This window comes from Microtus oregoni, unplaced genomic scaffold (assembly GCF_018167655.1).
Source record: "Microtus oregoni isolate MIOR12 unplaced genomic scaffold, Mior012 000034F_ref0000314, whole genome shotgun sequence".
NCBI lineage: Eukaryota > Metazoa > Chordata > Mammalia > Rodentia > Cricetidae > Microtus > Microtus oregoni.
Window position 1 is genome coordinate 22,003,804 of NW_024543093.1, and position 16,652 is coordinate 22,020,455.

The 16,652-nt window shown below is 35.9% G+C and overlaps 1 protein-coding gene across 10 annotated transcripts in view; it reads right to left on the reverse strand.

Moving 5' to 3' along the window:
- Ralyl (RALY RNA binding protein like) overlaps nucleotides 1–16,652 on the reverse strand; it is an 816,282-nt gene that overhangs the window by 42,640 nt on the left and 756,990 nt on the right. For 8 of the 10 annotated variants that reach the window (XM_041630372.1, XM_041630373.1, XM_041630374.1 and 5 more), the window contains one exon: nucleotides 11,792–11,964. The exons of the other annotated variants lie outside the window; for them this stretch is intronic. In XM_041630372.1, the coding sequence (XP_041486306.1) occupies nucleotides 11,792–11,964 (173 nt within the window). The remainder of the gene's footprint in view (nucleotides 1–11,791; nucleotides 11,965–16,652) is intronic. 10 annotated transcript variants of the gene reach the window in all.

Sequence of the window (16,652 nt, forward strand, 5' to 3'; positions counted from 1 at the left end):
ACAGACTACATAGTCAAAGATAACCTTAAAAAACCAAACAAAAAATAAAAACAAAAACAAAACAAAATGAAAAAAGACTGACTGCTTATGCACCCAATGAGCCCGGTAGTCCTCGAATGACTGTCCTAAGTCTGTCATTTTAACTGATGCAAAAAGCACTGAAATTATACTCCCTACTCAAATCTATCCTAGTTTACCTTGATAACAAGCTCGATACTAAGAAATATTTGCTTCTAAAAGTTATGACAAATAGACAAGAAGATTATATAGGTCAATGAAAACTAAATGAGAAAAGGTGTGCATGTCTAAGAAAGTAATTTAACGTATATAAAGATATGAATATGAAAGACTAAGGACGTTGTGAGGGTCTGAGGAAGTGATTTGGAGTCCAAGAAAGTAATTTGAGGTATATAAATCTAAAAAATTACTCGAGAAATTGGAAAATTCCTCTCAGTCTTACAAATGTCTTACAAAAGCTTGACTCCTCCCCTCCAAATTCCACTCTTAACTTACTCCGTCACAGGTTTTTCATTTCTTATGCTTTCCTCCTCACACCCTCACTCCCCATTTCCTGGATAAAAAAGACATCTTTTTGAAACTGACAAATTCTGCCTCCTACCTTTACAGCCGCTCCCAAGACACATTTCTACCCCTCTTCTTCCTTCCTTCAGCCTCTACCTGTATCCTCTCACTCTCCAAACCCCATAACTTCTATTCTCCTCTGCCCACTTCTTTAGTCAATCATACTGTAGGGGACACTGCTTTTCTTCTTTTGCTGAATGTTATAAACTCCTCTGTTATCCTCAAAGATACTTCTGCCTACATCTCCAAATTCCAATACCATATTCCCTTAACCTGGGCCTAAAATTAATCATTTTTATACCTCACCTATTCTGCCTACAATATTCCCATATTAATGGACAAAAAACTAAAGGAAAGTTTTCTTTTGTTCCAGGATGTTCAGTCTATTAATGCTGCTGTTTTTACTTTGTACCCTGTAGTTTCTAAGCCTTATTTTATCCTTGCCATTATCCCTGACAATTTACTTTTAGTCCTAAATCTTAAAGATGCTTTTTTCTCAATATCCCTTTGCTCTTACATAGGCAAATTGTGATACTCAATAGTCCTGACAACTAACCTGGAGTGTCCTCCACCAAGGGTTTAGAGATAGTCCCCACTTTTTCATCAGGCACTCACTATGCATCTGGCCTGTTCTCCTTTTCCCTTCTACCTCTTTCAGTATGTAGATGATCTCCTCTGCACTCCCACCCCCTGATAGCCAATTTGAAACCACCTCACTCCTCAATTTTTCCAGCTCTAGAAGTTACCTGGTCTCACCTTCCAAATCTCAACTCTCCTCTCCCAAGTCTCTTATCTTAGATTATCTCTCATACCAACCCTTGAACACCTCACTTTCGACCATGTTGCCCACATCCCCTCCTTATTTCTGCCTTTGTGACTAGTTTCCTCTGGTCATGTATCCCTAAATACTCATTTCTAATATATTACTTACATCAAGTCTCTGTTAGCCCTCCTCATGATAACCTCCCTTCCATTCTCAAACAATTCCTCAAACTTAAAACATTCTCCTTTCTATCCTGGTCTTCTGGCTTTCAGATCTATCCAGACCTTTCCCTACTTATACTTCTAAATAACATAAAGATTTCCTAAATCAACCCATACTCCTGTTTCCTACCTCTTCAAAGCTCTCACCAACAATGTCTGCAGTTGACCTCCTTGTCTACACAATCTTGCCTCTCTGCTCACCTCTAAATCTAATGAACAAACTCTAGGGTCCCCACTTACAATCTATTCTCACCACGATCTCCATTAACTCCTAACTTACAAAGGACTCCAAACTCTAGAACGTTATCCCTCCAAACTTCTCTTATCAAAAACACAATACTTCTATTTCTTGCCTGTCCTCCCCTAAACTCATCCATGCTTATTCCTTTGCCACAAATTCCCAGATCCTCTACTCTTCTGTGTCAAAATTCTCAAAAACTTCCTTCAACATCCTATTCATACATAAGATGGTTTTGTAGCTACTTCTGCCTAAATGTTTTATATGGATGACAGCTCTTTCCTGTCAGAGGATCACACCAGACTGACTCTTTCATTAGCTGTAAAGACAATAATCATGCTAATATGACAGTCCATCGAGCCAACATTTCCCCCCTCACAATTCATCCCACTTTCCTCCAGGCTACCCTACTACATAGCCCTAACCTTCCGTCCACACAACCCAACTCCTGTTTTATGTATTCATCTTCACTTTCCAGTCATGTTCACTCAAAAACACCTGCTTGTGGATGCCAACTATTCCCAAACAACATAAATCTCATCTATCTTCTCACATTCTTACTTCCCTTCTGCTCAAATGATTGTCAAGTATCCACTTCAAACTGCCTCCCTTTTATGCCTTGATTGTCTATATGTCCTGATACATCAAATACTCTAAACAAACCCTACACTCCCAGTTAAATCTAACCACCCCTCTCACACACACAGAGTACATACACACACTCATGGCCAACACATCACTTGGGTCCAGGTCATCAGATTCATTTTCTCCTAAACTTCACTCACACCTACTTCAGTGCCTCCCATTACTTGCTTTGTGGTTTTCTTCAACATCCTTTGTTAGCTGCAGTTCCTCTTGCTAGTGATATACCTTTTGTTAAGAGGGTCCCAATTACCCATATTCCTAAAATATTTCAATTTCAGAACTGACTTGTACAACCCAGGAAAACAGTTCTGATATAAGGAAAGGCTCTTTGACTGTATTCTCCCCAACACAACCAGACCCTGCTTTCAGATGAAAGATGTTTCACAGTTAATATTATATAGTTAATCTGTATTTTCTTAGTTCCTCTCTGAACTCTCAAATGCATTCCAGATAAGTACTCCTGCAAACTAACATCCTCAGTTTTCCTGCCTTTTGTTCCTATAGGTGCAATATCTTCCACTTTCACTGGACTTCATACTTCTGCTCCCAAATACCAATATTATGAACTTATATGTTTTAAGTGTAATTTCAAAATAAAATACCACCCCCAGAAATCCCTAATTTTACCTTTGATTTGGTCAGTCTCTCCCAGTAGACAGACAATCAATGGCTGACTGCTTCAACAACTTCAGTGTCAGCCCCAGCTGTTTCCTCAGAAGCTACATTCTGACCCATCCTGAAAGACTACACTTCCATAGTCACAGAACCTAGACATTGACTGGTCTTCCTGACCTTGTCCAGAAACTCAGCTTTCTTGGGTGCCCTAACAATGGTGTACCAATGTCGGGAACCAGCCAGAGAGAAAACACCCACTCACCCAAAACCCAGGGACCATAATAAAAGAAAAAGATGGGATCGAAATGTCTTTAGTAGGCCTTTGTATGGCAGACATGACTTTGGCAGGCCTTCCCTTTCTTCTATTCCCTATTCCTTGCTCAAAACTGTTAGAGTACATTTTTAAAGCTAGCCACCAGACTTTATTCTCTTATTTGGACACTGACTCATTCCTGAGTAAAAACACTAAGATTCAACAATTATAATTAATTATTTGGCTAGTATTTCTAATCAGGATTTACTAACTCAACCTAACACAGACTCTCTTTGCTGTGGGACAATTGTCTATATTCTGCCAATTATATTTTAAATAAATGCTGATTGGCCAGTAGCCAGGCAGGAAGTATAGGTGGGACAACCAGACAGGAAGTAGAGGTGGGTCAATGAGAACAGGAGAATTCTGGGAAGAGGAAAGCTTGGTCAATAGTCATGATCCAGCCACAGAAGAAGCAAGATGTGACTGCTTTGCTGGATAAGGTACCAAGCCAAGTGGCTATCATAGACAAGAATAATGGGCTAAAGTTATAAGAGTTAATAAGAAGCCTGAGCTAATGGGTCAATCAGTTTATAACTTATGTAGAACTCTGTGTGATTTCTCTGGGACTTAGTGATTGCAGGAACAGGGCAGGACAGAAAACCTCAGACAATGCCCCTTTCTTCTTAAAACCCACTCCTGCAGAAATACCCTCTCTTGCTCTATTGCTCCTGTTGCCTCTCTTATTTCTATTGCTTTTCTTTTCTCTTGTTTGTTTTTGCTTGCTGCTACTGCTGCTGCTGCTGTTGCTATGCAGCCTCTCTGTTTTATAAATATCCTTTGTGCCTAGAATTTGGTATCTGGGTAGGTCCTGTACAGATTTCAGGGGCTGAACTTAAGTACCTTAAGCATTTATTAATCCAATCAAGTTGACAAGCAAAATTAACCATCATGTGTCCTCTCTTTGTCAATTCAGCATCCAACCTCATCACTTTAAACAGTAACATTCCACATCTGCCCTCATATAGGCCCATTTACCTAGCACAGCCCAAGTGTGTCATCAAAAGCCAAGTCACATCTCACTCCTGTGATGAAAGCATAGTAACTGGCCAGTGGGCCATGGGCATCTATGTTTCTTATCATGACACTATTCAGAATATGTGATGTCTTCCCTTATTCCTTAGTCTCTAATCTATGAACAGGAGCTATTGCATGGTGAAGACTGACATACTTTAAGGTAAGATTCCCTGGATCTCAAGTTAAAAGAAAATTATGACTAAATTATACAGATTATGGAACAACTTTCATACTTTTTTGTGTTTATAATTCTAATAACTTCATTTCGTTCTTGCTAACATTTTAATTTAAATGATAACAAAAGAAACAAGCAAGGAGAACGTCCAAGTGAATGTTTTCATCATGAAAAGGAAAAAGATGTTTCAACAGTAGATAACTTGTGACTTTCTTATAAACAAAGGACAAGAATATTGATCTGCATGTTTTGTGCATTTCGATTTCCAATAGTTTTACCACAATGCTTACTTTGAGTTCCCTTCAACTACAGAATTAGATTGTGGTCAGACTTTTTCCAATATGTGTAGAATTTAATAACTGGAAGACTCAGGTGGCTTACTGCTTTGTTGAATGCTTTGTTAAATACTTAAAGAGGAATTACAATATAGTACTCAATTTGCATGCCTAACTACTACATAGTCTAGCTAGGTATTTCTCTGATTCTTACTAGAATTCCCTGATTAGGTTACTTATAATCATCAAAGGCAAAAGTCATTGCATGTAGAATTCAAAAGAACTCCAATTCTCCTTAATTTATTCAAACACTTTGCTTTCTATAACTTTTCTAGGCCATTCATTGATGATTGTTCTCTGTAGCACTAATTCCTGGATTGTTTCCATATATGAACTCAATTGGTGCTTTTAGCAATCACTAGGTATTAGAAGTAAATTGGCCAGAAAAAGTGTTGCCCTTGGGCAGAGTGTTTCTTTCTTTTTGAGTTGGCTGATGACTAAGCATTTTTCTTGCTGCTTTTACTAGTGATATTATTAATTTCTGTAAGAAGAATGTAAGTTTGATGAAAATAAGAAAAAGAAAAAGGAGCCACTTAGGTTTGAATTTACCAGTCCTGTCACATAAAATATATAACCTACATTTTCTTTGTATGTGTGTCAGGGGTGGAATGAGGGTCATATATGCAGATGTGTGTGAGTATATGCCCATGAATGTGCAGAGGGCACAGGGGTGTTTTCAACACTCTTCACTAGCATCCTCTGTCTTGTTCGCTTCAGGAAGAGTATTTTACATAGCCTTTGTTCGCTTCAGGAAGAGTATTTTACATAGCCTAGAGCAAGGCCGACAGCCAGTAAACCCCATCAATCCTGACTGTGCCTCAGACACTGCGGTTACAGGTGCACACAATCATGGCTGCTTTTACAGAAGTTCGGAGAGTCTGAATCCATGTCATCACAGATGTTCAGGAAGTTTTCTCACCTACTAAGTCACCTCCAAAGACTTCTAAGGTATTCTCAGTTTCAAGTAGGTATTTCTTAAATTATATGAGAACAATGAAGGAAAATCAGAAAAGTTTTTCTTTGACAGAAACACTGCTGTCTCTTTAATTTGTCACCTTTCAAGGGAGAGTTCCAAGCACCTCTTGCCAGGATTCTCTAGTGACAAAGCTCAATGTGTGCTATTCTTCTCCTAAGAGCTCTTTCTTATATATGCCATCACCCCTTCACATGCATTCTTATACTTGTGGTCCATAGCCTTAACAATAAGCAAAATGCTTATCCTATAAAGAAGTAATATTTTCATTTTTTACTTTTACAGCACAAGCTCAGTGTCATTCTTTAATAAAACCTTATAAATGTTTACTAGTAGATATATTTACAGGTAAGGATAGAGTGGCCTTTTGAAAGTGTGTGTAAGGCACATTGATATGGTGTTTAATTTTAAATAAATTTTAATTTGCTTTTAATTATATGATAAATAAATTGGCACAGAGTTCTGTAGCACCATTTTTAGCTTTAGATGATTTCTCAATAATGAAGACAAAGTTTGCTTTTTAGTACATGAGGGGAATGTGCCATGTCTCTAAGACATTAAGCTACTTGAGACAAGAAGCCATCTTCATGGAAACATAATTCCACACATGAAGTAATCAATGCATTTATTTTTTCACTTTTTGACAGTACTGTGTTTTGCTCAGTAGGGTTCTAATGCTATATGACTAGACTGACACACGGGAATTGATTTCATTCAGTAGATATTCAGTAGATGTTGCTTGGCAGTCAGTATACCCATCAGTTTCACACATGACCTGTCACCTATCCCTCCCTTTCATTGTCGTGGACCTTAAGTGGCTTAGATTGGATCCCTACTTCTGTGTTCACTGTATTGGAATGAAATTGTGCTTCTGCTTCAGTTACCAACTGAGCATTTGGGAAGGAGATTGTATTTGACTTCTGTCACCTGCTACAATGTATCATCTGTCTGCACATGTATAATGCCTTCTGTTACGGCAAAAGAGAAGTTTTGTTCTTTTACTTTCTAAACTCCATGGTTTCTATTTCTGTAAGAATGACTCGACAGTAAAATCATCCACATTCATTACATTTATAATCCCAGAAAAAAAGTGAAGTGACATACACAATAAGATTTAATTATTTAGCTCCCTAAGCTTCATATTATAAAACAAAGACTTAGAGCAAAACTCTTAGCACTTTTAGTCACAATGTCTCAAATCCCTCAGTTTCTGTATGGGTTGGTATAATAAAATCACCAAGGTTTGATCTTATTCACATGACTGCACGATCAGGCTCTGTCTAATCAGAACTGTCAGTTCTCTGAAACTTGATCACTCAGAAGTATAGACAAACCAAATAGATTTCAAAGTTGGACCTGGGGAAATAACTTGTCTTGCCAAACAAGCATAAGGACCTGAGTTGGGATCCCCAGTACTCAAGTCAGGGACGGAAGAAATGTAACTCTAACCCGAGAGTAGAGAGAGAGATAGAGAGTGTAGCCAGTTGGTGAACACCAGGTTCAGTGATGTATTTTGTCTCATTCATTATACATGGTGGAGAGAAATCAAAGAAGGCATTTAATATTGATCTCTATTTCTCTCATCATCCATAGGCATATTTCCTCCCATACAGCTGTACCTGAACTTACATAGGCTCATGCATATAACAGCACACACAAATATGCACACAGAAATATGTACAAGCACAAATATATGAATAAATTTGTAAATTAATATTATTATGTTATACACAACAAATTTAACTTTCAACAAAGTTATTTCTTTAAAGTAATTCAGTTTGACTGGAAGGTGACAGATCTGGGACTAAAAACAGACATACAAATTTTTATTTTCAACACAGGAACTACTTTCATTGTTTACTTCTGTGAATAGTTGGAGTGATCTCATAATGGTTTAAATGATCCAGTCTTGATCTTGGTTCTTCAGTTTTTCATCTGTGGTGACTTTTGATCCTGACACTTTCACTATGCCCTCCTATGAATCATGTCATCACGTGCCACCCATACTTCTGAACTCAGTCTTTAATTGTGAGACTCCACCTTTTGCTACTTGTCTTTGGGCCATTTTTCTATTCCTTAAACACAATGGAATTGTTCTTTCCCCCTTGAAAGGTTCTGAAAGTTGCTTTTCTGTAAAAGCTATAACATTTCATTTTGCTCTATGGTATTTAAAACAGAATGGAGGCCTTTCATCTCTGCCTTCATTTTGTATCTATTTCCTTTAAGTGGGAGTCACAGTTCTGCTCAATTCTGCATATTGGTATGTTCAAAGTTTCAAGAGGATCTGTCTCAAAACTGGTGATACCTAATGTATCTCTTTTCTTTTGTGGATTAAACTAAAATATCAAGAGTTAAAAGGCATACTGTCACTTCTACAATGTATTTCTAGAATTCCCCAGAAAAAGTAAACTAAAAGTCTATAGTCCTTGCTAAAAGCCTAAAGCCCCTTGGTTTCTAGGAAATGAAAAGCCCCATAGGCAGATGTCCTTGTGAACTAGAGCTCTCTCTTACATAAGAGCAAATACTTCAGAAGAACTAGCCTGTGTCTTCATGTGACAAGGGTGTTTCTAGAGCTAGTTTGTGGGACTAGAACAGAAGAAGCAATAATCAACAGCACACAGACTGGTAAGGGTTCCTAAATCACATAATCCTCTCTCCCACAGTTCTCCATCAATGCAAGCCAAAAGTTCCTGATGTTTCCAGGATGGGTTGAGTACTTATAGCTTCTGTCTTTCTTACATGGATATTTTGGTAGTAATACTTTCACATCTTTTCATTTATTTGCTTCATCTGTGGATAGTGTCCAGTCCTGACATGTGGATAGTAGCCAATCTTGAGTTTGGTAAGAATCAGACTAGTTTCACAGTTTTACCACTTCAGCCCCTTCCTATATTTCTTTCCTTCTTCATCAAGTTCAAATGCACAGTCCTTCTAGTCAGTAACTCTTTTAACAGTTGTTCTCATTTCCCCTTATTTGTCAGTTATTGGACTCTCTGTAGCCTATGTAACCAGAAACTTTCTGAATGGGACATGGAAGTTTGCTTTAGCAAGTTCTCCAATATATTTACAAAGTACTACTCTATTATTGGTTGATCTCTGACATCAACTCATTCTAAATACTGTAAGTCTTTAAATGCATTTTGCAAATTAAGGGTCTTACATGCTTTTCCCTTTCTGTTAGCTTTTTCAAAACCTTCTGGCTCTGCAAATCTGTGACATAATTTATACGTTTTACGTGCCTAAGTTCTGTGCCCTCTGACACTGACACCAGATTCTCAGATACCCTATAGTGGAAGAATATTACTTGAGGCAAGTGCTGATGACTAGGATGGTACCTTGCTTTCTGTTTCAATACTTTTTCACTTTTTTTGAATTTCCCTTTCCTTATATCTTTCCTACCACAGTCTTATACATATCATTACCTGATTTAAGTATTTGGGTTCTAAATGTAATGAAAACATTATAAAGTTTTAAATGAGGACATGATGTTATCTGAAAAGTAGTAAATGAATATATTTTTTCTCTGTATAGACTGATTTAACAGAGAAGGAGACAGATCCATTATATGAGAAAAGAAAACCAGTTGATAAAAAAATAAAGAGAAAAGTGGATTGGGTCAAACATATTTGTAGTGGATGTAGAACTCAGTTTGGGATGCAATTTGGTGGCAAAATTAATAAGTAATGAAAGAGGAGAAAATGAGCTCATCCCTGTCACTGTCACAACTGTGAATATAGGTGAAAGTGTTTACAGAATGAAGAAGCATCAGAAGAGAGAGGGAAAACAATCAAGAGTACTCTGACTATGCTGCTTCAGATTTTTAGTGGCTAACAGTGTGCTGTCAGTCAGGTGAAGCATTTACAAATACAGATGGGGATTTAGAGATCCTTAGTCTGCAGAAAATGCTTAAAGCTCTGATACTCTGTGAGTTCAATTTTGAAAAGTGATAGCAACAGTTATGGCCTACTTGGATACTTAAAGTAGGTGGTATATCTAATAAAAGAAATTGAAAATGAAGACTTAGTAAATAAAGGGAATCTCAGAGAAAAGGAAGTAGTTAGTTATACATAATCCTGCTGAGAAACAAATGAAGAGAGGCAACCATTAGGGATGGTAACTTCAAATCTCCCTGGCAGACTCTTCAAAAGGATATTAAAAGAGATGTCAGAAGAGAGCAAGTCAGGGAAAGTGTGCTATTGAGTTAGGTTTCACTGAGAAACCTTTGTCCTTCCTTCTCGTCTTTGATCAATACCATCCATTGTAATTCAAAAGCAGTGGACAGACCTTACATTTTGAGAACTTCAATCTGAAGTGAAATTTGAAAAACACATGGTGATTGTTGAAAGCTTATAAAAAAGTTTAATGAATGTGCCAAGGCATTTAAATGAAGTGGGGTCTTAAAATAAACATTGAATTCTCATATACTAAAATCTCATTAAATTGGTTGATGGTTTTACTATCATATCAAACAAAAAGGATAATAACCAAAACAATATTACTTAAGGAACAGTAGGTTTTAAAATAAAATGGAATACAATATATCCTGGAAGAACCTATTATTTCTGTTTAGTAAATATATGTATACATAATATCATTTATAGATACAATTGAAAGTTAATCATGTATAAAAAACACTATAACACACATATACACACTTTTTCTACTTTTACTAATCAAGTTCTTTGAGATATACTATTTAATCTCATGGTTAATGAGATAGCAATATCTTTTTACTAAGCGTCTATCTGATGTAGTTGTCAAGGAAAATGTACCTGGAAGTAAACAGTATACTAATTTCAGCATTGCACAAAGGAAACATTTAAGAATCAAGTCTGACCTACGTTCCTAAACAACAGCGATCGGTTAACAAGAGGCACTGATGTTTGAAATGATGAGGAGACAACATACTAATGGGTTCCTATGGCATGCCATTTGTGGAGAGGATGACTGGCTACAAAGCCAGCGTGCATGATTATTGCCAGTGAGTAAAACTATTGAACTAAGGGGAACTGGGCCAATGAGATGTCTCAGTAGGTAAGTGTGCTTTCTTTAAAGACTGACACGCTGAGTCTTTCCTAGAGTTCACACGGTAGAAAGAAAGAACTGACTACAGCAAGATTGTTTTGTGATCTGGACTCATGGGTTGAAGCACGTGTACACATGCATAGACATAGTAAATAGCTAAATAAAAAATAACTAAAAAAAAGTTTTTTAAAAAGGTTCCACTTGTCTTGCAATAGATGGCTTTTGTAACAAGCATATTATGTCCACTTACTTAACTGAACAAATGCATATTTTCTTTCATGATAAAGAATGTGGGGAAGAAAATCTTTCATTTGGGACCTTATGTATATCTAGTATTTTTTTTTAATTTATTTATTTATTAAGGATTTCTGCCTCGTCCCCACAACCGCTTCCCATTTCCCTCCCCCTCCCCCGATCAAGTCCCCCCCCCCTCATCTGCTCGAAGAGCAATCAGGGTTCCCTGACCTGTGGGAAGCCCAAGGACTGCCCACCTCTATCCAGGTCTCCTAAGGTGAGCATTCAAACTGCCTAGGCTCCCACAAAACCAGTACGTGCAGTAGGATCAAAAACCCACTGCAATTGTTCGTGAATTCTCAGTATTCCTCATTGTCCGCTATGTTCAGCTAGTCCGGATTTATATATATATATCTAGTATTATATATATAGCACTTATATTTTACATTCATTTTCACTCTCATAATTTAAATTAGTAAAAAAAAATATATTGAGCACTTGCTATGTGCAAAGCACCATGCTGAGGTTCTTTTGAATATATTCATAAGAGATAAAGTAGCCCCAAATGATTTACTCCTTGTTTTAGAATGGATTCTCTGGTCCAATTCTATTGCTGTCACCCAACAGATGTGGACACCAAACATGGCATTCCTACCAGCTCGTGACCCCCATCTTCATCGAAGTCCTCCTCTACCCCATCAGTCATTTCTCCTCCATCCGCTTCTTGCCCTCCTTCAGCAGGCTCCTCTGTGGAGTGGTCTGCATTCTCTGACACACACTCGTCTTGGATCAGCTCTATACTCTCTTCCAATTGCTTCTTCTGAGCTTCTAGAGGGAGAAAGCAGATGACTACTACCTTGGGTTGCTAATGAGTCATTTGGAAAAACGATGAAAGGACAGGGAACTCTTAAAAAGAATAAGCTGTTAAAAGCATGTACAAGATGGGGGATATTTTCAGTGAATTTAGTCAATACTTGAATTCAGTGCTTACATTTGTATATGTTTACAAGTAAGCAATTTATTTAAAAATTAAATTGGCAAAAATTAGGGTCTTAAGATGGTGAGAATATATAAATGAATATTTACATTAGTATACTGACCTTCCTAAATATTTCATTTTTTATAAGACTCTAAGAAGGATAGTCTCTCTGGGTGAAAAATAGTGATGACAAACTGCCTAGAACCACAGTCAGGATTCATTATTTAATGGGAGTATGGTGCTTTGCAAGGAAGACATGATTAACCTGTCATGTGCCTATTTTCTCTTCTTTCCACATGATAAGTGTTTCCTAAACTTTTAAGAACTTTTGCAGGAAATAAAAGTGCTATCACAGTAGTTTGCAAATAATAAGTGCTCAACAAGAAAGGCTACACTCCATACTAACAGAATTCCTTCTGTTTGCAGAAGCTCATACATGGAAGTAATTATTTCTCTCCTGGTTGTTTTTTTCTCCTATGAACATGTCAAGCAGCACTGGACAAATACGAAAACATCCTGTTTTTCTCTCTGCAGCATTCCCGTGTGTTCACAACTCTCTTAAAAGCTATGTTGTTTTTATTAATTGTGCTTACTGTTATTTTTAATAAATTAGTATTGCATTGTTTGATTAAAGCTTTAAATAGGCTTTATTTGATTTTACTCATTTTTCATGACAAAAAAACTTAGTAAAATTCTGGGACATTCATTTCATATTAGTTTTTCATAATGTGAGTAAAGAGGAAACTAGCCATTGATCTTTAGATTTTGACTCAACACAATAATCTTTTAAAAATGTGTTACATAATTATTAGAGGTAACTATTCTACACATTGTTGAATATCATCACAGCAATGATTTCTATAAATAATATGTGTCTATGCATTCTTCCTTTTCAGTCATCCAAATAATAGATGTGGTTAAAAAAAAGACAAAAAAAAAAAAAACAGATGAGAGGGCTCTGATTCTACTCAAGTTTCTTAGAAGTGACACTGTAGTAATCAGGGGTCATCCTAAGTTTTCCCACATGCTTACATCATAAAAATCCATGAACTTTGCTCTGAAGATTAACAATATGTTAACAATATTAACAATAGGTATGTTGAAAATGTTTTATAAACTGACAAAGATGGCATACATGTATACAATTAAAGGGGACAATGCATTCACACATACACACACACACACACACACACACACACATATATATATATGCATGCCTTAATACTAATAAAAGTATCAGTTTGTATCAAAGAATGGTGACTAAAAATCTTGTGCACATCAGACCTTGCTTCATAATAATTATAATTAGAGTAAATGATTAAAGCAGGAATATTAAAAATGACCTCTTTTTTTTCTTGGTATATTCACAGAACCTATTTCTGTCAATTAATTAGCCTCAAAGACTATGTAACCAAAGACCATGTCAAGATGAGCTTCATGTCCGTGTGCACATAGGATGTACTGGTAAAAGCTGCAGCACTGTGGATTTTCCTTCTCTCCTACGGCCATGTGATTTTTACCCGGGAAAGTACTCTGAGGATCATAAAGTAGTTCTTATATATCTAGCCAAAAGACTTTGATTTGCTTTTTCTAAATTTAAGTAACTGCTATCAAAATTATATTAGAACTGTTGTTCAGTTGTTTAACCGGTGACTCCTTAGTGTTTGAACTCCAAGGGAAATATGACATCTATCCTCTCAAGGTCATTGCCAGGCTCATAGAGCAATACAGATGTTCACTGCAAACTAAGGTTTATTTACAGGCAATCTCTTTTATGCTCTATTATTTTATATGCATGATAAGTAGTAGTGATGCTGTAAGTTATTAGAATTTAAGACATAGGGTTCATACTACTGCTAGTTACTATTCCTATGAACTTTAGTTTTCTTCTCCAAAAGGTAAATGAAAATATAACAGTGCATTCCCAAAGTCATTGTTTTCTTGAATGAGGAAAAGGTGTGAATATGTCTTGTAATTGCAGAGACTACACAAATACATCAGCATAAAAGCTCAAAACAGTTTACAGTGAACCATTTATTATTTGATTAGTTTACAGAAATCTTTCTCATCAAAAACCTCTACTTCTGATTTTTTAAGAATCTATTGAAGACATTTCACATTGACTTTTACATGGTCTTCTTACTTTTGTCTAAATAAACAAAATCTTAAGTTACACTCTGGCGTTTGTACACACAATATGCCTGTAATTCCTCTGAGAGTTTATTTCAAAGCTAACAGGATATTACTATGGTTCAAAGCTAGAAAGAAAAACCTGTAAGCTATCCTCATCCATTCATTCATTAACCTGAAACCTTAAATGTTCAGGAGAAAGTATCTGGGTTGAAAATATAAGCCCCTTAAATATAATGGTAATTGATTCATGGGATTTAACAGTTTAATAGAAATTAGGCAAGCCTGGATTTTTGTAAGGTGTAGTCAGCAGAGACCTTTGTAATTGGCTCAGTAGAAATTATCACATACCAAAAATACCACATGCCAAGAATAGAATCCATGAATAAATCAGACATTAAAGCATAGTTGTTCACTAAGCTGCAGCGACGTGGTTTAATAGCATCAATTTTCATGTAAAAAATCTTGCTGAAATGATTTTCTATGAATAATTATCCAATTTATTTCTTTTAGAAATGAATAATAGTGTTTGGTTTAATGTAAATTTTGTAGCATTTATTTTATCTGCATAATTCTTTTTGTGAACATGTGAAAAATTACATTTGTTTGTGTTTGCACATGTGAGCATTTTTAAATATTAGGAAATTCTTCTTGCAGAAATACCTGCATCCATCTTTTCTTTTTTCTTTTTTTGGGGAGGGGTGCTATTGTCTAGGTCACAGCTTTACATGAAAACATTTTTTGAATGCATTCATGAGTTGTGGGGAATAGAGTAATAAAATCTTCTTTCTACATTTTAAATCCTTTCTATATGAACAAAATGGCAGTTGAATTTGGTACTATGATAGCAAAATGACAGTTCTGAGGATTCAAAATAAACATTTTTGCCACATTCTGTACCAATACTGGCCCTGAGATATTCTTAGAGGAGAATTGTTCATACGTTTATTATCAATTCTTCAAAAGAAAAATAAATGTATAGCATTCATGGAAAAGTGCTACTTTTACGTTTTGGCATGTCTTGGAGCCTTTCTGTTGGTTATTTATGTTAAAGTGATGAATTCTTTTCTGAGCAGAGAAATGAGTTAATCTTAAAATGTTTTTTAAGAAGTGTGGATCAGGGCTAAAAAAAAGCTAGCAATTAATGCCAAATATAAAATCTGGGAATTTTCTAAAGTATAAAATTAATGCAGAATGAAAATATTTATAATGACAACATGTTTGTGAGGTCGTGAGCTCTTCTGGAGTGCTGGGCTTAGAGTAGCCCTGAGCACTAGCCTTGGGACACAGTATTATTGTTTACTGTATACATTTTGAAACTGTTGCATAAATAAAGCAAGTGAGAGTGGGAATCCACAGGAAGACTTCAGAGTTGACAGGCTCAGCAGTCTCCTAATGCATCCAGGATACAGAGGCGCTTATTTGGCATTCAGGCAAAGAGTACTTTGCATTTCTTCAAAGAGGAGATAATCTCCAATTTCAAGAACTAAAAAATCCATTCAGTTATGGAACATACTTTAGCTAAACAATGACTATCAAAGGAAAAGAAATGCAAATGTTTGGTATTTCTGATTAAGGGGAAATATTTATGGCTCCAAATGAGATAAAAAGAAGTCATTTGATATTAAATTTCTGTTCTGATATGAAAAGTTGTTTCATTTTGCTTTTTCCCCCAGCATAAATTGCTTCACTTTGAAAGCAGCATGTGTTTCAGGAAACGAGTTACAGTTGGGATTTCTCATCAAAGCCTCTTTACTAAACTGTGTTTTCTTCACAGTTATTACTAATATGACTGAAAATTGGATGAGGTGGCAATCATGCTTTTTGACATGCTGGTTTAATTACCAGCTAAACTGTACTTAGCATAGGGCAGAAAGGATTAATGATACAAAACCACTTCGCTTATTTATTATAGCCAAGTAAGTAAGTTTTTCAATCAATATTTTCCAAAGTATTATTAAACTTATTTTTAAAAGATTCTACTTTAAATACTTTTATGAATTTTGATTCAATTATTAAAAATGCTGCTGCTAAATATCCAATTAATTATAGATGTTATTGCTAGTAACCACAGAAATATTACATATGAGAAATGCATTTTGATTAAAATATTAGTTTTTAGAGAGAATTAACAGAGTTGTTCATGTGAAATGCAAAATAATTTACTGTAATCATCAAAAAATAATACGCTTAATTAAATATTGGAATTGGAAAGATACTGTTTCTCTCATTTTGTAAATTTTTGTATTGATTTTTATTGAGCGCTACATTTTTCTCTTTCCCCTCCCTGCCTCTCACCTCCCCTTCAACCCTCCCCCAAGTTTTTGTAAATTTTATGAGGACTTTTCCAAATGTCTCAGAACTAGGTAGTTAGATTCAATCTCTGAGTGGTGTGCTTGCAATTTTT